At 46.6% G+C, this 24,071-nt stretch overlaps 1 protein-coding gene across 2 annotated transcripts in view; it reads left to right on the top strand.

Moving 5' to 3' along the window:
• The window catches only part of RPS6KL1 (ribosomal protein S6 kinase like 1), an 86,047-nt gene that overhangs the window by 49,674 nt on the left and 12,302 nt on the right, over nt 1-24,071 (top strand). The window contains exon 8 of one of the 2 annotated variants that reach the window (XM_085626740.1): nt 9,154-9,243. The exons of the other annotated variant lie outside the window; for it this stretch is intronic. Within the exon in view, the coding sequence (XP_085482866.1) occupies nt 9,154-9,243 (90 nt within the window). The remainder of the gene's footprint in view (nt 1-9,153; nt 9,244-24,071) is intronic. 2 annotated transcript variants of the gene reach the window in all.

Raw genomic sequence — 24,071 nt, forward strand, 5'->3', positions numbered from 1 at the left:
TAGCTATGGAATTTGTTTTCGACCAGTGTCCAGCACATGTACTTAAAATGGCTTCCCTGATCACTTGTGCTGGCAGTAATTGAACTGACGAGCACAGGGACATGTCTGCTCATGCAGATGTGTCCACACATGTAGTATACTGCACCCTGCCTTAGGGCTGTAAGGCCTACTGTAGGGGTGACTTACCTATACTGCACGAAGTGTCCGGTGGCATGGCACATAGGCTGTGTGCCATGTCGTGTTTTCATTTTTGTCTGCACCAAGACACGCTACCTGCAATTGTAGTTTGCATGAGTTTGGTGAGCGGTCCCATAGGGTGGCATAATTCTTTCTGCAGCCCTTTGGGACCCTCTTTAGCCTCCTTGTTCTGGGTACCAGTGGTACCATTTACTAGGGGCTTGCAGGGAGTGCTAAAGGTATTGTCAGTTGGGGAAACAATTGTACATTTTACGGCAAGAGATCTGGCACTGAGGACCCGGTTAGCAGGAACCCTGTGCACTTCCAGTCAAAATTGCATTAAATCCCAGGCAAAAAGTGGGTGTGACAGTGTCAAAAAGGGGCACTTACCATCAATAACCATTCAAAAGAAATAACCCTATATAGTTCTGGAATCAAATTTGTATAATATTGTGGCCAAAATCCACAGAAACTAGTGCAAACGTCTGTTCTTTCACTGGCTTTAATGCACATTTCAGTCTAAGGGACTGACGTAACATTCTGACCACAAAGCTGACATGGGTAAAGCCACTGCTTTTCTTTATTGATCTTCATGCCCCCCACACCCGTTGGGCAAGTTAATGGGCCCATGCTGCATGATATTCCCCAGGACACCGTAATAAAGATGCTTACTAAGGGATCTCCAATAGCTCTCTAGAGATCACTAGTTCTGAACTAGATATGCGTAGTGCTTCTCCAGCAATCACTAGTGCCTGCTTGGGCCAGTAACTTCAAGTTGTAGAGTCACTTGGCTCAGGGCAGTAATCTCGTACTCCAATCCATAGAGGTGGCAGGATAGCCTCACAGGGTGGCAAGCATATTCGCTTTCTCTCCTTCTCACAGGTTTCTCACTAGCAGGTAGCTCCCCATGAAGGCAGAAGAATCTGGGGCAGGAGGAGCCGTGGTAGGCTATCTGGATAAGGCCTTTCCAAGCAGGCGAGGGCAGATTTGCTGAAGTCAACGTCTGAGTAAACTGGACACTCCTCCAGGAATCCCCTCTGTAACCTCTCTTGAGGCTATGGTTAGAGCTAGCTCTCTCTCGATGAGTTCATAGATTTAGTGTGACCAGTTTAGCCTGTGGGTAGGGTACAGTGTCATACTTTAAAATGCACTAATCTGGAGGGCTGCGTCTTTCCTTCAGACGTAGCAGTCTTTAGGTTTGGAGGGAGGCAATTCATAAAGGGATTAGAAAGCCTTTCTGACGCACAATATGTAGGATGTATTCAGCCAACAGTGATGTTGGGCTGGAACAGACTACCATGGAGACTTTGCAGGCAAGCTGTAGACTGGTAACCTGATGCTCAAAGTTTTTTCGGTGATATGGCAGTGATCCATTTCTGAAAAGGAACTCCACACAGCGAGGCCACCTCATGCATAATCAGTTTATCCCTTCATCCCAGGTATTTAAATAAGACTGCACAAAATGCTTCCAACTGCTTACAATGCACTGAGGAATACAGAAATGTAATTGGTGAAATGCTTAAATTAATCCTAGCCACCAGGATTTGTTGGGACTGCATCATAGTCCATAGTTTTTTGCCCACTATTCCACCTCCGACTAGACTCAGCCATATGCAAATCCATCTTGGTCCTGCTCCAATAGTAACAGTTCACCCTACACTGCCGGCCAGTTCCCTTCTGAACCGGTACACAAGTATACCTTGAAATGTTTTGGCCTCATCAGTAAGGTGCCGCTTGGTTCCGTTAGCAGGGACCCGTGTCTGGGCTTACCTGTGATATTCATGGTGTCACACTGAGGAATACAAGAAACGGAGGGGTTTAGTGGTTGCACTAATCTCATACATGGGTAATTATTTGCTAAACCCATACATGGGTAATGATTTGCTCCATATCACAGCCCATAGTCTTTTAGCCCACCATGCCTCTTCAGACAGGACATAGCTATTGGCTCATCAGTATTAGTCCTGCTCCAATAGGGGCAGTCCAGCCTGATCTGCCAGACCAGCCCCTCTCCAAAAGAACACAAGCAACATTAGATTGGTTATAGTACACAACATGTAACTCTAAATCACAAACAGCAACCAGGGCTGCTATCGGCCAAATATACAAGTAGTCAAGCTGCAATAGCTTACTTTCTAGAAATACAAGAGCTAGGAGATTGAAGGAAACTGCTGAAGCTGCAAATAAAAGCATCTGGCTTGCAGACCAATCACAAAAAAGCAGAGAAAATGCAGTCCTCAAATTAAGTTTTACAGAATGTTTCTGTGGGTATTCCTTGTAGTGTCCTATACCGAGGGCAGATTCTGAAAATGTAACTTGCCACAAATGACATCTACATCAAGTAGCATGTTTTTACACCTAAATTGTACCAATTTGCAAAATAATGGGGAATATTGTAGTCAGATGTTCATTGTGCCCGCTTTGTGTTAATCACCAAATTTGCCCTCAGACATGAAGATGCACTCCCATGTAGACAAAGGGATTTATTTGCAGGCAGGAGGTCTGGCGCTAACACGGAGAATTCTTTCAAGCCTTACGCGGTTCGGATCCTCCCGATCCCTGTTCACAGGCAACCTCATGGCTTTACACCAAATAGCTGCAGCACTTTTTTCTCATGCTTATAAAACTTTATTGTCCTCCAGAGGACCTTTCAGATAAGTTTGTTTTTAATTGCATGCTGGGAAACGTAGTGCTGCAACGTTCATATATATAATTAAGGGGCAGATTAAGATTGCACTGGATGGAAAGGGTCAGCTGTTCAGAGTAAATACAACATACGGTGGGTAGATTGAAAGGTATGCTGGGCATTAAATAATGTTACCTCTATTTAGAGAAGAATTAGGCATTCAAATTAAGCATTTTACATATAATAAGGTTCTTCTTTACAAAAACAGTGAAGGGGTTGCAGTGGGCAGAATACAGGCCATCCTGCGCCTATTTTGGAAGTAGCATCTAAGTTAAGTTGTGAGGTAGCGCTGGAAAATTATTTTTAGTCTTTTTCTTTTAAAGATAATGAAGGATGGGTTTGTCCTGGCAATGTATGGAATAGAGTTTTATAGCTTGGGAGTAGATCAATTGAAAAATCGATAATTTGAGGTTCTCCTCTCTTTGCAGACAGGGAGTTCTAGTTGTAGGCAATTGGTAATGCATAATTGCCTTTGCCCTCATGAAACAACATTTTTTTTCTGAGCAAGAGCTTGGAGCCGAAAGAGGATAGTGAATTGCACTTTTACCGCACTTTTAGCTTTGACAGGGAGCCATTTCAGAATATCAGAAGAAGTGTGATGTGGTCAGATTTCCTGGTACCTTAGACCAGTCTTATAGCTGTGTCGAGAAAAGCTTTCAGTGGTGTGAAGTAGAGTTTCGGGATGCTTGCAAGCAAGGAGTTGCAATTTGTCCTGTCTGCATAGAACTAGGGATTGGGCAACTTTTTAAAATCTTCAGCAGGCACGTGTAATTTATTGGAGAAAGGAGCACATGCATCAAGCTTTTTACCGGTCGCAAACTGGCCGATTCTCAGAATCGGCCCGTTTGCGACCGGTAAACAGCCATTTCCGATGCATCAAACCTCAATGCATTTGCAAAATAGGTAATCACAATCTTTGCGATTACCTATTTTGCGAATGCATTTGGGGTATCGCAATTCAAGTTGATGGTAATTTCCAAAACCTTAGAGAAAAATGCACAAAATTGCATTTTTCAAAGTCCCATGTGGCGCATACACATGCCCTTGTAGCATGGGTGTGTGCCACATGTGCACACTTACCTTTTTTTGGGGGTGCATCGGGTGTTCCTATGGCCCCCTGGCACCCTTGCAATTGCATTCGCAATTTGCGATTACCTATTTGGTCAAAGTAAATTGAGAATGCTTTCCCATTCATTCCTATGGGCCTCTTGCATTCCCTCATAGCGAATCACAATTTGCGATTCGCTATTAGGGAATGTGTAGGAATTTCTATTTATTTTGCGATTCCTACATGCATAAGGAATTGCGACTCCTAAATAGCAATTCCTTAAAATTCGCTATTGGAATTGCTTATCTTGATGCATATGTCCCTTAATCTTTTGCAGTGGAGTTGATGTGGGTTTGAAGGCTGGGAGTATTGTCTAGGTGTAAACCCAAGGATTTGGAGGTTAATGATGGATGGTTGGCAGTCGAGAAATTTTACAGCATTTGTATTGTCTAGGTGTAAACCCAAGGATTTTGAGGTTAATGATGGATGGTTGGCAGTCGAGACATTTTACAGCATTTAGCCAAGATTGTATTAGCGTAGAGCAGTTTGCTGGTGAAATCCATAAGAATTCTGTTTTTGATGGGGTTCAGTTTAAGCTGATGATGTATCATTTAAGCTCGGATTCCTTTCAGGATTAGAGCAAGAGACTCTGTGTCTTTCGGGGAGGATACCATTAGGCTGAATAGCGTCTGAGTACAGGATATTATATCCTTTTATTACAATTAACACGGGCTAATACCACCACCTTAAACCTAAACCTTCGCTAAAACCAGAGCAGCTGCTCCGTTCCTAATAGTCCGTGGTATTAAGCCAAGAACAAATTGCGTTGGCACCTGTTGTTACCACTTGCATTCCTTTCTAAATTACCCTGAGTATCAGAAGGTGGCGCTATTTATATACCATATTCACCCTATGGTTGTTGGTTTAAAACAGAATGGCTTCCAGTAAAATGCTGAAAAACATGCTTCCCCCTATCTTTCAGCTAATACATGAAGCTCTTTTGTATAGTAGGATGCAATGGGAAATGGGGGCTTTGGACATTTTCAAACAACCTGAACATAAGTTATAGCCAAATAAATTGCATATTTACAATTCCGTAAGCAGCTTCTCTGCGCTCCCCCGCCTATGGAGCTATTCTTTAATAAACACTATTTTGTATATAGGTCCCCTCATGGTGTTTGCCACTGCCAATCGTCCTAATGAAGACACCCTAGGAATTGACTAACACCTCACAGTGACACTCCTATTCTCATATGTGCTCTTCCTAACACATACTCTTCTTAACCTAGCCACACTCTTCTAACAGGTATCATCCTACTTACATCATTCCTTACAAAGGTCCCCTTCCAGAATAACTCTGTCACATAACATTCCGCACAGACACTCCTCACTCAAACAACCCATCACACTGACAGCTCCTTCTCACATGGCTACATTACACAGAAATTCCTGCCACACATGGTAACTAACATCTTCTGAGAACACCTTTTACAGGAACAACCTTCATACAGACAGCCCTGCGTCTATAGACATCCCTCCTCACACAGACAATAGCTCTTCACAGAGATACGTATAGGAGTTGTCCTGTCCTATCTCTAAGTCCTGTAAAGATTGGCCCGTACAGAATCTGCACTGATGTAGACAAGTGATTGACAAAGTAACATCAAAGATCGTAAAACAGATTATGACCACCTACTGCCATCACCCGGAGGCTTCTTTATCACCAACTGTGCAGAGGACTGATATCCCCCTCTCCTACACTCTTGCTTCTTCTATCAGGGTCACAGGTTTGTATGTTGCAATAGGGTATGAAATTTGCCTCCCCTACAGAACCTTGCTCTGTCAATAGCAGTGAAAAAAGATTGTGAAAACACTGATGGAAAAGCCCTCTCTAAGTACACATTGTCTTAGTTTCCCAATTACAGGCAAAGTGTCTGTATCGTCTGCGTGCAGTCTTTAGGCCGACTTGGTTCATGGTCTGTGACAGTGTGCTAGATGATCTCTGTTGAGCAGTCAGTGGAGGCAGTGTTGTTAGCCTTGCATTGTGAGCCCTTTTTGGGGCACTTGGCACCATCAGTCTCAGCGTCTTGATCGAACAGGTTATCTTAGCAAATCCTCTTGGCTCATTCCTAGCTTGGCTTTATTCATTTCTACATCTACTTCTTTTCCTTCCACCTTTTAGATTTCAGGTTTTCTCATTACTTAAGGGGCAGACACATGCTCCTCCTTTTCATCTATCATGTTTAATGCCTACTATGCCTGGCTCAGCCTAGCCAGTCATTGCTGATGACACTGAACCTGCTTTAGTTGGACTGAGGCCTGAGTTTCATTGTTCATGACCTAGAGACTCCATTCTGCAGTAGGGGATTGGATGATTTAGAAACATCTTCAAATTTTAGCCAGAACCTATGGCATTTGGATGGAGAAAGAACCTCTGAAACGCTTTAGGAAGGCCCTGAGACATGTGTGGGTGATCCGCCCATTCCAGTTGTTTGAGTTAAGCGATATGCTTCGCGTTGGACCGGACTCTTTCTTTGGTTCTACAAATGAATGTTTTGGTGGCCTCTTGTTGCTCCATCTGTAACTTATGAGCTTTCAGACAATTATGCCCTAATCCATCATACTATCCTGGTTAGTGACTTTATTTATGGTCGCCTGGCAGTTCTGTATACCTGCCAATATCACTGACCGTCAGAAAATAATTCTGCACACCTATCACTTTTCTACAAAATCTTGATTTGTGAACCCATGCACCGGGGGGAGTCCGCAGGCAAATGGCACAGCATCATATTTCAGTGCTGTGCATTGCAGAGAGGCAGGGCGGTATGTTAAGCTTAAACTCCTGAATAGAAATGGGAAACCATATATTTCAGGTCATGTACTCGATCTCGCAATAATGTGTTGTTTACTTTTCTTCAGTTTCATAAACAATGTACTAGGGATTGTATCTTTTTGGTTCTGACCCCTTCCTTGTGGAATTTGCATTCCAGCCCTCTTTGACTATTCAAACTCATATTTTTACGCATTTCAGAGGACATCTTTTTGGTTCCTTGCCTGAGCAATAAGTAGCCATTGTGAGTAAACTGTGCATTATAAAAGCAAAACACATACATACCCACCAGTGTCTGCCCTGAGGCACTAATGTATGTACCATGTCCGTACTGTGGGCAGAATCTGGGGATGTCCCAATCTATTTAATTCCCCAGTGGCTTTGCAGAATTTTTGTATGGTGTCGCTCCCTGGAGGAGACTCTAGGGATGTAACATTCACTCATTCTGCATAGGGCAGACTCTACGGGAGTGCCATAATCTGTCGCTGTTGGGTGCAAGTTCCCAGATCAGTACGTAGTATGACTGCGGGAGACCCAAATTCTGGATTTGACATGTATGGTATCAGTAACTTTTGTGTGGCTCATTGGATACGCCATATTGTCACTTGTGGGGGCAGTCTTGGAGAATGTACAGTATAATTTCTATGTTTGTAGCAGATTCTCTGGATGTATTGGGCAGTAACGGAGTTGAGCAGTGGAGGAGCAGAGTTACGTCCAGTAACACGTATGGTGCAGGCTTTGGCGATGATCCCTGTACTATCTCATCTGGGACAGAATCCGGGGCATATCATGCATGGTCTCTAGGCAGATCCTCGATATGTACCACATAGTGTCATTGCCTCTGCATAGCGGTGTTGTCAATAAAGACTTAGGGGATGTATCGCACATGTAAGTGTTGGGAGATTAATATAACTATGTAATATTTAGGCTCTTATTGCGAGTGGCCTCTTAATTCTAATGGGAATGTAACCACAGTTTCCATCCCCAGCATGATTATGAATTTTCAGCTTTCAGCTAGAGTTTTTGGCTCCTTAGAGCAGCTGAAAATGAGGAATCACTGTGAGTATCTGTCCCATAATTATTGATAACCCTAGTAATTCCTCATTTCTTAATGGCATCCAGAGTTACTGGTAACCCTGAAATTAGTAATTCCGGGGGGTGGGAAACAGCCTCTCGTAATGATCGTTGTGGTGTCACAGCTGGGGATCGACAATTGGGTATCCAATAGTGTCATTGCCAGAGTGTATTTTCGGCATCTACAATATATTGACAATGCTGGAAGGCCATTGGAGATTGGTCAAGGAGTGCCACCCCTGGGGCTATTGTTTTTTTTTAAATATAGATATAGCATAAAGAGTAATTTATGAGCGGACACACTGATGGTGTGCAGCATAGTAATCCTACTATAGAGCTGTCTTCCGGGGGTTCTTTCCTACTCTCGAACTGCTGTGGATTTCTGAAAACTGGAAGATTTTAAGTTTTGGCAGGAATTAGGTGTCTGTGTGGTGTAACTGGGAGTTCCCACCTCTACTGAAAGCCTGTGAAGTTTCTGAATGGGAGAACATGTCCAGAGTTGGAGGAGGTGGTTGTGAGATGCGCTGTCCACAGATGCAATACAAATGTGGCAAGTTATGTTTGAGTCGAGGATAATGCCTTGGCTTCTCACTGTGCCATAATGTGGTGTACACTCATACTACATTATTAGTTTTCTAATAGTGGGTATAAGTGATTGAATGGATGAGTAGCTGCACTTGTATAGTGTGCTGTACGTCTAAGTAAATGATCTCCAAGTGTTAGAAAATCCCAAATCACATACTAACATAGTATACGATTCATTAGAAGGACATCCAAGACTCTGAACATTGCAACTCAAGAGCTCTGACATAGAACATAGTTCTCCTGTCACAATATCCTTATTTCTAGAACCTCCTAAAGTTGAGGTGAACCAAGACTTTCCAGATGCAGAGATACAAGGAGTGGCATAACATTGAAGGAGCCTCTGAAAAGCATTTAGTCATGCTCTGTGTCAGATAAGTTCTGTTTTGGGATGTACCATGTAGTTGTGTATTTGTACAGCAAAGGGCCCATTCTGAAAAATGTAACTTGTGTTATAACTGCATGTGCAGGATTACTAAGTTGTATTAAGGGTTGTGGCTCCTGGCACACTGCATTTTCTGGGACGCAGCATTTGTTCCCATCTAGAATTTTCTTCCCTTGTTGAACGTTGTTTTCTGTAAGTTGACTTTAACTTACATCTGTCTCTCTTCTCTCCCTTTTTAACGTCCCTATCATCTCAAATCCAACTCTGTCTCCCTCCCTTTCTATCCATAAACTCTCTCCCATTGGTCTGTTCATCTTTCCTTCCTTGACTCTTCATGTCTTTCTCGCTCCCTCCTTCTTTCTTCATATTAGGTCACATTTGTCTCACTTACTTTGGTCAGTGGCCGGAGGTAGAACCGCAGTTCAGCAACCGAGCTTTGGAAGAGCTGTATGCAGCCCCAGGTAAGAACATCTCCAGCATTCTTCTCTCCATTGTACTGGGTAAAACCGTCTCGCTCTCTTCTCTTCACACACCACTAGATAAGAGGATCCCACACCCGGTACACTGCACTATTCAATATTATGGGCTTCATGTAGAGTTTGGAAGGAACTCAGAATCCTCCTATTTAGTTTTCACCTTGTGAAAAGCAACCACAATATTATCCTTAAAGTGGAGGAAATCCAACCAGTCAAGCGTACTTCAGACACTAGAATTTTTTGTTTGCTCCAAACTCAAAATGATGCCCTATGTGCTATCATCTATACACAACAATGGTAAAAAATGTAATCCCATAAATGTTAGTTAAAAAAAACCTGGAATTTGATCTCGCCCTACAAAGACGCCTGGCATAAAGTAACTCTGCCCCTCTTCATAGAACATTTTTCCTGTGATCCAACTAACCCTAACCTAGATGTAAATCAGACACTGCACACCTTGGAGGATGCAGTTTTAACTGTACTGGATACAATTGCTCCCCTGACACTGACAAAGACCAAAATAAGAACTGCTCCATGGTACACTGACCAGCTCAGAGTCACAAAGACCACTTGTCGGGTAGCGGAACGCAAATGGCGTAAGAGTAAAAGTTCGGAGGATCGTGCCATTTATAAAGAAGCTCACCATGACTATATGACGAAAATCAAAACGGCAAAAAAATTGTTCTTAACTGAAAGGATAAATAAGGCAGGAAACTCAACCAAGGAGCTTTATAAGGTCATGAAGGAATTTACAACCCCTAGAAACCTGCTGTCCACACCTGTTTCGCAACACTGGGTGGATTCTCTTTCAAATTATTTTGAAGAAAAGATTCTAACCATTCACCGATCCTTGACTCCGCATGATAATAATTTGGATTCAGTCAATGAGTCAGAAGCCCCCAGTGCCCCTCCCCACTCCCTTGATGAATTTACTAATATTGACTCTAAACTAGTTCTCACAGCCCTTCAAAAGATAAAATCTGGTTCCCCCGTTGACCTAATTTCCCCAAAGCTACTTACAAAGATTGCCCCTGCACTGCTCAAAAACATTACAGACCTTTTTAATAAATCACTTTCAGAAGCCGTTTTCCCTTCTAATTGGAAGTCTGCCCGTGTGAAGCCTATTTTGAAAATGTCTACGGCTGACCCTAAACTTCTTCCCAACTACCGTCCTATTTCCCTACTCCCCTATCTGGAAAAAGTACTAGAATCCCTTATTAATCAGCAACTTGTTCATCAGGAGAGCCACAATTTACTGGACCCTTCACAGACAGGGTTCAGAGCCACTCACAGCACTGAGACGGCTCTGGTCGAGGTCACAGATAACATCAGACGGGCTCTGGACAGACACCAATCGGTTATTCTTGTCCTTCTCGACTTGTCGGCTGCATTCAACACCATCTCCCACAGCATCCTAGAACACCGGCTGTGGGAGACTGGTGTCAGTGGTAGGGCTCTGCAGTGGTTTAGGAGTTACCTTTCGGACCGTAAAACCATTGTTCAGTCAGGACTTAACATCTCCTCCGCAAAACCTGTCACGATGGGTGTACCACAGGGTTCTATCCTGTGTCCTACCCTTTTTAATCTGTATATGACTCCCCTGGCCCCAGTGATTAGGGCCTATGGATTTAATGTCATATCGTATGCAGATGACACTCAGATCATAGTCACAATGGGCCCGATCCAAAGGAAACTATGGTACGTTTTAAAAACTGCATGTCCCACGTCAACAGGTGGATGAAAAGTAATTACCTTCAACTGAATGGTACAAAATCTGAAATCATGCTTTTTGGGAAAGCGCCTGAATACTGGTCGCCAGATTGGTGGCCCCTCGACCTTGGTGCCTGTCCTGTTTCCAAAGAGGTGGTCCGGAATCTGAGCTTTCACTTGGACAACCAATTGTCCATGCGGGCCCAGGTGAACCACATTACTAGTACATGTTTCGGAATAATGCGCACGTTGCGGAAAGTTCTTAAATGGATCCCCCTCGAAGCCAGAAAACCAATGATTCAGGGTCTTGTCACTAATGGAATGGACTACGGCAATGCACTTTTGCAGTCCATTAATGAAACCTTTCTAAACAAACTGCAGATCTTACAAAACACTGCGGCTAAATTGATCCTGAATATGCCCTACCGAACACCGTCCGCCCCATGTCTCAGAGCTCTACACTGGCTCCCAGTGAGAAAGCGTATTCTCTTTAAAGTCTTATGCCTTACGCACAAGTATCTCCATGGAAAAAGCTCTAAATACTGGTCCAAAAAACTCTGCTGGTACAAGCCTCGGAGGGCACTCAGGTCTGGTACCAAGTTCTTGCTCACCCCATTCAGAATATACACCACCAGACAAGGTGGTAGATCCTTTTCGTACCTAGCTCCGGCCTCCTGGAACGGACTGCCTGTCGACCTCCGATCCACCCTCAGTCATAGCTGTTTTCGAAAAAAAACTGAAGACATGGCTGTACGATTAGTACCCTTTCCAGTCCCTCCCATTTCAGAGCCGCTGGAAGCGCCATGAGACTCTTCGGAGTGATATGTCTGCGCTATAGAAAAAACCTCTGACTTGACTTGACTAGAGCACCACCACTTCTTGCTTGTCATTGAAGCACAGAAGCTCTTCCCAAGTGTCTTTTACCCAGTGTAGCCAGTCAAAGTGTTCTTAATACTCGCCAGTCTGGCCAAGCAAGTGAAAGTGTGTTGCTCTACCCTGGCATTCTTTAATAATTTGGTTTACTAAGAGTTTTATATGGCACAATGCTGCCGTGATATCCCTTATATAATGTCCTATTTAATTGGCCTTCATTAAGAGCAGCCCCTGTCCCTCATGCAGTGTGACCAAGGCAAAGTGTCCAATACACTGAATCACTAGTCTCTTGCATAAAGCCTCTCTTTTCCAAGTGACCCATAAACTTTACAGTACTTGCCAAGTGCCCATTGTAGGAAGTTGGCTCTTTATAGAGTGGGACAAAATAGAGTCCGGGCAAACCCCAATTGGTTGACAGAGGCACAAATGACAACCAAAATGTTCTATTTTGTGGTATTTCTTTTTTTTGTGGTAGTGTGGGTGAGCAGTTAGGCTTATCAGAGGATAGTGCTAAGCATTTATAGCAAACACAAAGGCAGTGAATGAGACACATACTCAATAAAGAAATCCAACACCAATCTATAAAAATAACACAGATTTTAAATGTGAGTTTAGATACTAAGATCATCAGATTCAGGTAAGTACTTTTAGAGTTATTATTTTTTACAGGTGTCAAAAGTTTGCTCTTAGTGCAATTTCTGGAGCGGTAATGTTACCCTATGGGGGTAAAACATATACTGCATTCAGGCACATGTCAACGGGACCCTTCTCCTGGACTTAAGGTGAGTAGGGGGGCAATGTCAAAGCCAAAACTAAGAGGTCACTTCGGGTGGCACTGTGGTGTCTGGGTACAGGGGTGTGTTTCAGCTTCTGGTGCCCTGTTCACTTCAGTCAATAACGGTCTGGTTTTAAAGTGGCTTCAAGTAGGGACTGAGGGGCCAATCCGGGCGAGCCCACAGAGGGCTTAGTCCTTGAGATGCTTGGACACGTAGGGACACAGTTGGTCCTCTTCTCCTCAAGCTGTGGGCCTTGAGTGCAGTGGTGTTTTTAGGCGTCGAGTTTGTGCTGCGGGAGACACTCGCGGTTGAGGGGGCCGGCACAGAGAGGCTACAGGTGGCGACTGGTAGTCCAGTCTAGGCAAACCGAAGGGTGGGCTCAGCCTTTGAGGGTCTCAGGACCCCGTTGGCACAGTCAGCTCCCTCCGACTCGGGCTGTGGTGCGCAGGTACAGAGGTACTTCAAGGTGTTGGGTGGCTGCAGTCGGAGGCTCACTCTGTCTTGGTTCTGCAGAAAAGGGGCTACAGCACATCTGGGCCACTCTCGAAGTGGGTCTCACTGTCTCTGAAGTCCCTCCATGTACAGGTCGCTCTTCCTCTGTGTTTGGGTCTGGGCTGGACACAACAAGCCTCTGTTGTTGCAAGGGTTCTGGTTCCCCAGGTATTGGTACTGTACAGCTCTGGTCGGTCCTGCCATCCCCACAATTGGAGGGAGGACGGATGTGACCTGTGGGAGCACGGCAACCTCTTCCTGGGCGGCTGCACAGTTGGTAGTCCCGGTAAGCAGCAGGAAGGTGAACCGGATCCTTTTTCTTTGGTGCCTGTGGTTGCAGGAAAGTAGCCCCTCTACTCCAAGGGATTTCTCTGGCTATTTGCGAAGCATTGGCAAGCCCTCTGGGTTTCTTGGAGTCTGCACAGTGGCAGAACGAGTCAGTTGTTCCACGAGGGTCAGGAGCAGCAGGCAGGCTGGAAGGGTTGGCACCAAGTGGGTAGTTGCTCCTCTGTTCCTGTGTCAGCAAACTTCCTTGTCCACTCCTTCTTTGTGTCTATCAAATGTGTAGTCCTGGCACCAGGGGATCCACCTAAATACTGTATTTAGGGGGCGTTACAGGGAGTGTAGCCAATGGGCTACCAATCTTTAGGGTGACTACACGCACATAACCCTGACCCCAAGGACCTAATTCCACCAAAAATCAAGGTGGTGAAATTGTCTGAGTCATGTTCACTTTAGGTAGCCCTCCTAAGGGGTGGTACTAGCCTGAGGGTTAACACACCTCTTGGCTAGCTAATTTGCTCTCCTGTCCTGGTGCCAAATGGGCCCTGGGCAGGCGGTGACATTTCCCCTGTCTGAGGGAAGCAATGGCGGCCTTTGAAGCCTCTTGCCTTGATATGCTGATTACTATTCATCCTGCTTGGAGGCGGTGGTAACATCTGCCACAGCAGGCATTGTTTTCGACCTCAGAGAGCATGGACTCTCACCTACAGGGGTTCAGAAATGTGTTTGTGGTGGTAGGCTGGACAGGACCAGTCAGCCAATGCACTAGAGGTCAGTAGGTGTTCTGGGGCTACCTCTAAGGTACTCTCTGGGTGCATGTACTAATAAATCCATCACTGAAATCAGTGTGGATTTATTAATACAAGGTGTTTGATACCACACACTGTAGGTTTCAGTGAAGCCATTATGTAGCTGGGAAACTCGTTTTGACCTGTGCCAAGTACATACCTTAAGATGGCTTCCCTGTTCACTTGTACTGTCAGTAATTGAACTGGCCAGCACAGAGGCATATCTACTCATGCAGCTATGTCCTCATATGTAATATAATGCAGCTGGCTTAGGGCTGTAAGGCCAGCTGTAGTGGTAAGTTACAAATATTACATGCAGTGTTAAGTGACATGGCACACAGGGTGTGTGCCATGTTGTGTTTTCTCTTTTTAGAGCACCTTGTCACGCAGCCTGCATTGGCAGTCTGCCTGAGTTTGGTGCGGTGTCCCGTAGAGTGGCACAAGATATGCTGCAGCTCTTAGGGACCCTGTTTAGTACCCATGCCCTAGGTACCAGGGGTACCACTTACTAGAGACTTGCAGAGGTGCTAAAGACTTGGCCAGTCGGGGCCCAATTGACCAGTTACCTTATTTTGGGGAAAGACCACTGCCACTGGAGACCTGGTTAGCAGGAACCCAGTGCACTCAAGTCAAAGTTGCATCAAATACCAAGCAAAAAGCGGGCGTGATTACTGCAACAAAAACCTAGTTTCCTACACCCAGCCAGCAATGCAGACCTTTCCAAGTGTCACATTGAGCGAACCTTCTCAGTCGTACCTTGCACAGTGATGCCCTGGTCAGTTGCACCCTAGAATAGTACATCCATGCCCAAGTTTCCCATTCTGTCATGCACTCCTGTCAAGTGACTAATTCATCTGTGGTAGAAGAGGTGGCTTTTCCCCCTCCTTTTACTTCCACTGTTTACCTACCTGTGCAACCGAGGGGAGGTGTGGCTGCTGGGGCGCTGAGGATAAGTGGGACAGTGCTGTCACTCCTAATGGAAGAAAAGTGAAAGGGGAGAGGGAAGAGGAATTTAGTTTAGTCTGATTAACTGGCTGTATCTCTAAATCCTATTGGGTGTTTATGTGCATGAGTATGGGTGACGACATGTCCCCCTTTCTCAAAGAAATAGACTGCAGCTCTGTTTTCCCATGATTTCGGCTAGAACTTTGAAGGCGACAAGGCTGATTAAATCATTCATCCGAGTTAATTCTAAGAATCAAGAATTGTTTTGTCTTAAAATACTCATTAACGTACAATCAGGTACAAATTACAATTAATCTCTAGGCTACTTTTTCCCACTGATTACACTCCTGATGAATATCTTTCTGGTGAGAGACTAGATCCAGAAATATGTTCCCTAGCAGTAGCTCTCCAGCACCACCAGGTGGCATCATGCAACTTCAGCTGAGACTTTGTTGGATGTTTTTCAGCACCTGATTGCTGCGGATCGGGGATTCAGAACTCTTCTCATTGTCGCACTGACACTATTCCTCCGCAACAAATAGAAACTCGGTCAAATGTTTCCTCCTTGGGTCTCAGTGGTCAAGCACTATTTAAGATTCATTTAGATGTCCTTATTGGATCCGCTCTTCATGAACTACATATCTGGTGCCTTGGACCCGACCACGTATGCTTAGCCTTTTAGTCTTATTCTTGTTCTTCAATGCACCCAAAGGCCATTCGGGAGCAGGAGATCAAGCTATTTCTGTCCATTTGGAGACTTGATGACATTCCCCAATTCCAGTCTCTGCCTTGTCGTGGGAGCCTGTTCTTTTTCTTAAAAAGTTGAAACTGGAGTTTCGTCTGCACTTGTGTGTTGATCCGTCTCGAAGACAGACCTTTCGGAAGTCCATGTTGTTTATTTTCAAGATGGCTCTGCTGCCCTCTGGGCCACTCGCCAAGGGTGGCCTCTTTACTGTGGTTTTAGAGGTTTAGCTGGCTGCAAACTCACCAGACTTTGTACCTCCAGAGGCTTTGGCCATGGTGCTGCCTACAAGGAAGCCCCTGCCAGTCGTGACCTCTGAGACGTCTGAAATCCTTGTGGCCTCATAAAAAGTGTATGTCTTTTCTGGTGACATCCCCTTGGCAGAATTTTGCCCTAGGGCCCAGAGATTCGCCGGGGTGCAGAAAATTTCAGATCAGATTCTGATGCCCTAGGAATGCCCAATCAAGGCTCTTGGCACAGAGAGGTAGAACACATGCATGCTGATCACCTTCTCCCTCGTTTCAATATAGATGCTGTCCTCTACTTAGATCTACAAAATCCATTGGCCTGGACACATCGTCAGGAGGAGACATTCCTTACTCTCAGGCCCTCCTTCAGAAAAATTCTATTTACCTCAGTGGTACGGAAAGCAGCAGAAGCACTGGAGTTATCCTTGCACACAGTTGTAACCTAGTCTGATATCTTACTAAAATTATCCACTTGTGGGGGCGGAGCTAGCGCACGGCTAAGATGGCCGCCTAAGCGAGAAGCTCCGAACGACCACCGCAACATTCATCACTTATCCGCCGTTAGAAGCGTGTTTCGAGCTCCCTTGGAGCGGTATTAATTTACGCCAGGGCTCCGGTGCCGTGAGAACCGACTCCGACCACTCTAGCAGCCCGGACGGCGTAATTAGAGACCTTGGCCTCCACGAGACTGAGCGCCGACGAGATCCCCGAGCTCGGATTCTGGGCGTGTGCGGCCCTGTGTACGGAGAAGCCTCATGGACCTGCCCTGACGCTGTCCGATTGCGGGAGCCACAGATCACCAGCTGTGGTAGCACCCTACACTGTTTCCATCCCTCCGACCTGAGCTCTAGAGGGGGATAACCACTGAGTGACGGAAAGCAGAACACTGTGACTGACCGTACCTGCATCGGAGCCGGCGGCTGAAGTAGGAGTGCACGCTGCGTGCTGGAGCCAGAAAGCTGTGTCTCTTAGGCGACGTCTGACTTCATTGGCCAGCTCAGGGGGTAAGGTGCCGGATCGACTGAGGCTAATTGCTGTTGGTCGTAGCTTGAGGCCCCGCTGCCTGGGGCCCAGAACAACTGAACTTGGTGCTGAGGTGAAGGCGCGAACTGCCATCTTGAAGGCCCACCCTGTATGCTTCGAGCGGAAGCAGTGAGGCTGCCACCAGGCTGCACCTAATTAACTTGGTGGGGGGATCGCTAGAGGAGCACCCATGCGTCTCTTCCTGTGGGGCATGCTAAGTAACTGCTGGTGGTTGGGCATAGCGGAGTCCCTGGTGCAGCGGAGGCCATTAATACCTGCTTGGGGTCTGCGTGACGTGGCCTTGGGGTCCCCGGAACATCCAAGGACTAAAGATGCAAGGAACACCAGCCTGACGAACCGTGAACGTGGTGAGGACTAGTACGGTGGATTATTGGTGACACCCGCCACCCCCCCCCCCCTCCCCCCGCCCTCTGTGTTTTCTTGCGTGGGATGATCTGAAACTACTGGGACTGGTGGTGTTGGCTGCGACGGCACTGTATTCCTCACCGGTCTTGGCTGCAGTGCCTGGAACGCTAATATCCCTACTACAGCAATGGGCAAAGTAGATTGAGCACAGCCGAGGATATCATTCGACCAGCGGAAGCCTAGGGGACGGAAAGCTGCTTCAGATGAAGCAGATAATGTACAAGACCCTCCACAGGAGAACGCGGACTGCGATATTCGCACCCTGCTCACCGCAGTGGAGAAGGGATTGCAAAGCAGCCTCTGAGTCCTCGGCTCCAAAATGGACTCCCTTTCCTATCGCATGGATAGAATGTTGGAAAGGCTAGACAAGCATGCAGAAAGATTGGATATGTCAGAGCGCCGTGTCACGGAAGTGGAGGAAGCCCAGACAACACTGGACGCTGACCATAAACAATTGGGGAAAGTGATGCATATCCTTCACGATAAGACTGAAGACCTGGAGGCGCGGTCTTGGCGCTGCAACCTGAGGATCATGGGGCTGCCAGAATCGACCCCGACTGGCAACCTGGAACACTTTGTGGAAAAATTGTTGGTCGAACTACTTGGCAGTGAAACCTTTTCTCAGCTGTTCGTAGTAGAGAGAGTGCACCGGTACCTGGGGCCAGGCGCACCCCCGAGGCCCATCATAGCTAAGCTACCGAGACAGCGATGCGGCGCTGTAGGTCACCAGGAACATGCATCCTCTACAATACGAAGGCTCCACCATCTCTCTGTTCCCGGACTTCAGGCTGCAAGTACAAGAGGCCCGTAGACAGTTTGCTCCCTTGAAGAAGCAGCTCAGGGACCAGGGTATCGACTAAGCTATGTTATACCCAGCTAGACTCCGTGTGAACCGTCAAGGCCAGTCTAGGATCTTCACAGACCCTAAGACCCTGCAGAAAGCCCTGAAAGACTGGTCCAAGGACAAACAGCGCAGCCCGGAAAGACACTTCAGTGATGGCGCAGAAGGCGGACACCTGAGTGAACAGGACTAAACGTATGGACCTTCCTTCCACACAGATAAGCCTTATTCACAAGAAGTTATCTTTGTAAGGTTTCTTAGAAATGATGCTGACGTTAGATACATTGCAATGTTTTTCCTCGTCGCTTAATGTACTGCCTGCATATGTTGCGTTTGGTCAATTGAGACTTGGCGGGGGGCAGAGCTAGCTATTGTAAATTGTCCGCACTCACTACCTCTATTATGTTTTGAATTATGGTCACCGGAAGGGTCTGGTGTTCTCCTATTTGCCCCAAGCGCTTCGAAGCATACTGGTGGGGTGTGGAGCAGCAGAGTGATTGAACTTTAGCAGCTCGATCTTTGGTATTGCGGAAGTGCGAGCTACCTCCGTCCACGCGTGTAACACACACTTGGGGTATTGTTTAGTGGGTTAGGGAGGGGGGTTGAATTCCATTGGATTTACATTACATTGTTTGTGTTTTCAGTTCAACCTGATGCTAGTTGTGGGTGGGTTGGTAGCAAGTCGCCCGGGCTTGGTTGGGGACAGCCTGGCGTGGGTGTGGGGAGGGATGGATAGGGGTATTGTTAGGATGATCACATGTTGTGGACACTGTGCTGGGCATACGACAAATGTACACACAGACAGACCTAATAGCAGACATAAATAGATTGGCAGCACCTTTCCCTGACCCAACAAACAGACCGTCTCATCACACAACAGCGCAGTTGACAATACGCGCCCTCACATGGAACGTGAGAGGCCTTAACAATCACAGAAAACTGCGGAAAGTCCTAGCGTATTTAACAAGACATAAAATAGACATTGCACTACTCCAGGAGTTGCACCTCCCCCTTGATAGTCCCATGCAACACGCTAGGGGTTTGCACTGCTCCACCCATGCTGCAGGGTTTACCATGCACGCCCGTGGTGTGATTATTACCTGGATCAGTCCTAGATCATCCCTCTCACTTGAACCTTTAATCACTGATGTAGATGGCCGATATGTCGTATCCAGATGCCGTGGACAAGGCCTAGATATCCTGGTTATTAATGTGTACAGACCTAATTATGATAACTCTGACTTTTATACTGCACTGAACAACCGGGTCGCCAGCTGCGGCATAGAACAACAATTCTGGGAAGGTGACCTTAACCTGGTCTTGGACCCTACCCTTTGACCGCTCGGGGGGGAAGGGGCCAGAAAGATGACTTACTGCTTCAGCCAGAACACTTATGGATATTATGACGCAGGAGAGTCTACACAATGTATGGAGGCAGAGGTCTCCCGATAAAGGAGGGTTCACACATTATTCAGCATTCCACGACTTGCATACACGTATTGACTTCTGGTTGGTCTCCTGGCCAATTGTACTACCACACGCGGGTGTGTGAGGTCCTTCCCCGTACACTTTCCGACCATTCCCCGGTCTTGTCGATCTTGGATGCCCCCCAGAAAATGATCCCCCCCATTTACTTGGCGGTTTCCTCCGTACTCCTCGCTTGATCCACTTTTCAAGGAAGAACTAGCTGAAGCGAGTGAACTATATTTCGATATAAATGTCGGTTCGGTCGAGAGTTTTCAGATTGTCTGGGAGGTTTTCAAGGTTTATATACGGGGTGTTGCCATGTCTAAGCACTCTGGAGTCCTTAGAGCATTACGGAAGAAGCTTGCCGATTTGGAAAAAGCTCTGGCTAGTTTAGAGGAACGCTTGATAGTGGGACAAAACGAAGAGCTTCTGCGGGAGTTCAAGACCCAGCTAGAGGAATACCATGATGCCGCGGATACCGAGATCAAACACCTTGGAAAATATGCAATGGCTCGCTCCTACGGGGAAGGTGAGAGCCCGGTCGGAGTGCTAGCCCGCCTCTTAAAAAAGCGACGAAACTACGCTGTTATATCCGAACTCAAATCCGCAGAGGGGGAGACACTTACTGCTAATACAGACATAGCTGAGAGATTCAGGCAATTTTTATGCGACCCTGTATTCCTCTCGGAGTTCAGGTATGGAAGACGACATACTGGATTATTTGTCTCATATCAAACTACCCTGGCTTACTAACACTCACCGTGAGTTCTTGATGCGGCCTATAGAGAAAGAGGAAATCACTTTAGCGATAGCAAGCATGAAACCAAGTAGTGCCCTGGGCGCGGATGGCCTGACTGTTGCCTTTTACAAGGCTTACCTAGAGTTGCTCTTGCCGCACTTGACCACTCTCTTTGAAGATATGTGCATCTCGTGCACGATGCCTCCTATGAGAGAAGCAATAATCGTCACTATACTAAAAACAAACAAGCCTCCAGAGGAGTGCTTGTCGTACCGCCCCCTCTCACTGCTTAACGTAGACACTAAAATATACGCAAAGATATTGGCGAATAGACTTCTGCCCCTGGTTCCAACGCTAATTGCCCCGGAACAAACAGGGTTTGTCATGGGCCGCAACCTCACTTATAATATACGTACGGTGTTCGGAACGCTCCAACACACCAAGCCTGATGTTCCGGCAGTCGCGGTCTTTCTTGATATGGAAAAGGCATTCGACTCTGTCGAATAGCCCTTTATGTGGCAAGTTTTGTCGAGAATGGGGCTGGGCGAGGTTTACTTACAGCTGTTAGGTGTGCTGTACTATAAACCCATAGCCAGAATAAAACTCGGTGACTTGGTGACTAACTCGATACATATCACTAGAGGCACGAGACAAGGCTGTCCGCTCTCCCTGATTCTCTATGCCTTGGTGGTGGAACCCTTGGCCTGTGCCTTTCGCGAATACTACGGGTACAGGGGTATTAGCATCCCAGGCTATGAAATCATAGTCTCGTCTTAAGCGGATGGTACCCTCTTATATGTCCGTGACCCTGAACGCTATCTTTCCCTTTTACTCCGCGAGATTGTGCGTTTTGGCGGTACTTCCGGACTGCGTGTCAATTGGCCGAAATAGACTATTTTTCCCCTTACCCCTGCCACGACCCAGTTTTACCCTGACTACCCGCTACAATGGACGACGGACCCGGTGTGATATTTAGGGATCCAAATCCATTCCGACGCAGACATGATTTTAAAAGAAAACTACGGGGTTCTGATTAGTAAATTGGAGGATGAAGTAGAGAGCTGGATAAGACTCCCATTGTCTCTCCTGGGCAGAATTTCTATAATGAAAATGGTTGTTCTGCCTCGCTTTCTGTTCCTCTTTAACAATATCCCAATGGTTCTTCTGAGCGTATTTTTCACAAAACTCACTTCACTTATGGTCAAGTTGGCATGGGCGTGCAAACAACCCAGGGTTAAATGGCAAATACTCACATTACCTTACCATATGGGAGGACTGGGCGCGCCTGATTTAGATATGTATTACAGGGCGGCACAATGCGCACACGCTTATCACTGGATACATGGCCCATCCAACACTCCCCATTTGCGCATCGAGAGAGCGGTGACCTCCCCTTGCCCACTGCCCATGGTCCACAGGACCTGTATACTGGACTCAGTCAATGCGACAACACATGCATGGCACCACCTACTTAAGCTTCAGTCTGGGGCTCTTATGTATTCTACCCTTGCCCCTTTGGAGTGGTGCCAGTGGTTAACTCCGTGCAGAGACGCGGGGGTGGTTCAGGCGCTCCGCTCTATGGGGGTCAAAACTATAGGTGACCTTTTTGTAGATGGCACGGCGAGGAGCTGGGACAGTCTAGATAGAGAGGACGCTAGGCCCACTCTCCTCACCAGATTCCAGTTCCATAGGACCAGACATGCGCTGGGTCAGCTTCTGGGAAGCGACCTGGAGGAACCGCCGGAGCTAGATACCCTTACACTAATCATTAAAGCTAAAGAACCAATGAGACTTGTATCCAGAATTTACAACCTAACGCAGTCCTATAGAGAGACCCTTTTTACTAGCGCCCGCCTGGCATGGCAGAGAGACCTCAACAGAGACATTGATGATGCGACATGGACGTACTGCTGTACCAGCACAAAGCATGTCTCCCTTAATGGGCGACACCAACTGACCCACTTTAAATACCTAAATAGGGTTTATTATACCCTGGAAAGACTACACCGCTATTGCCTTAGAGACGACCCCAAATGCGAGCGCTGCACCGAAAGCATGGCAGACATTATGCACCTGACGTGGCGCTGCCCTGGCATTGCAAGGTTCTGGGGAAACGTCTTCTCAGAGATGACGGCGATAATAGGGCAGGAATTGGAGCCGGAGCCGGCCCTGGTGCTGCTAGGCTTTTCAAAATTAATACCAGAGGGGCTCCGTAGATAGGTAGACATGGGACTGCTAATGGCCAAACGTAGAGTTGTGATCTGCTGGATGCAGGGACCGCTTCCCGCGCCCTCACAATGGGCGAGGGACATGTTATATTGCTGCACTCAAACGGAACACTACAGTGAACTCCTCTACCCTCGAAATCGCCCCAAGAACTTTTGGGCCCTGTACAGTGCTTATAGAAATACAGGAGGCGGTGGGGAAGGGAATATTAATTTGAAGAGCCGTACTGTGAATGTTGATGATCCTGCCTGATTGCGCACCTGGAGCTAGATCTAGGGAACTCCGGAATGGCATAACACACCGCATGCTCTTATCAGGTCCAGAGGCATGCAGATAGTCTCTGGGAAATCCTGAGATTGATTGTGCACAAAATAAAAAATAAAAAAATGATCTACTAGTCTTCAGTCTCAGAAGCTGATCTGCCTTTCAATGTGGCGCTCTTGAAATGTGTTCTAGCTGGCTAGGAGAAACCCTGTAAGGGCCTGGCACAGGGCCAGAATCCCTGTGTCTTCTAACCAACATTCTTGCATATAATCCTTCACTAAACAGTCTGGTGGTTCACGTCTAATCTTCCAAAAACAAAAAAGATGTTTGACTCTCTAGGCAGAAAGGTTTTTGCTTTAGGCATCCTAGCCTGGCACAGTGGCAACAACTCGTGCCCTTTTGGCTAATGCCCACACCTTGTGCAGATTGGCAAAAATGACCGTGATCAGTCTTCCTGAACACTTGATAATGCCTTTTATGCACTCGATTCGGGATGGTTTGGGCACCTCTAGAGAGATCTTGTAGTGCAGTCTGGATTCAGCTGACAGTGGCTCGTCCATGGCCCTAGCAGTGGCCTTGTGCTGACACGGCTAATGTGAGCCATTAATTTCTTGAAAGATGTGATGGCTTCCTTTATGGGGACATGCCCTTTGATGACAAGTGACTCTTCTTGAAGAAGACCGACATCTCCCTGGAATGGTTTAATAACAGTTTGACTTCAGTGTACTTTCTGGGCCTAGCCTGCACAGGAAAGCAATTCCACCAATAGTACAGTCGAATCCAGAGCTACTCTATAGGACAACTTTCCCAGCAAGTCCAGCCCTTCTGTAACAGCTATAACTCTCCTTTATGGGCAAAGGTGGACCTAACGGATTCAGAAGCAGAAGCTGTAATCTCCACCATCTGCTGACTCAGAACTTCTCAGACTAATCACCCCTACCACCAGCTTATGACGGGTTGAGAGTTTTCTA

Source organism: Triturus cristatus, chromosome 9, assembly GCF_964204655.1.
Source record: "Triturus cristatus chromosome 9, aTriCri1.1, whole genome shotgun sequence".
Lineage (NCBI taxonomy): Eukaryota > Metazoa > Chordata > Amphibia > Caudata > Salamandridae > Triturus > Triturus cristatus.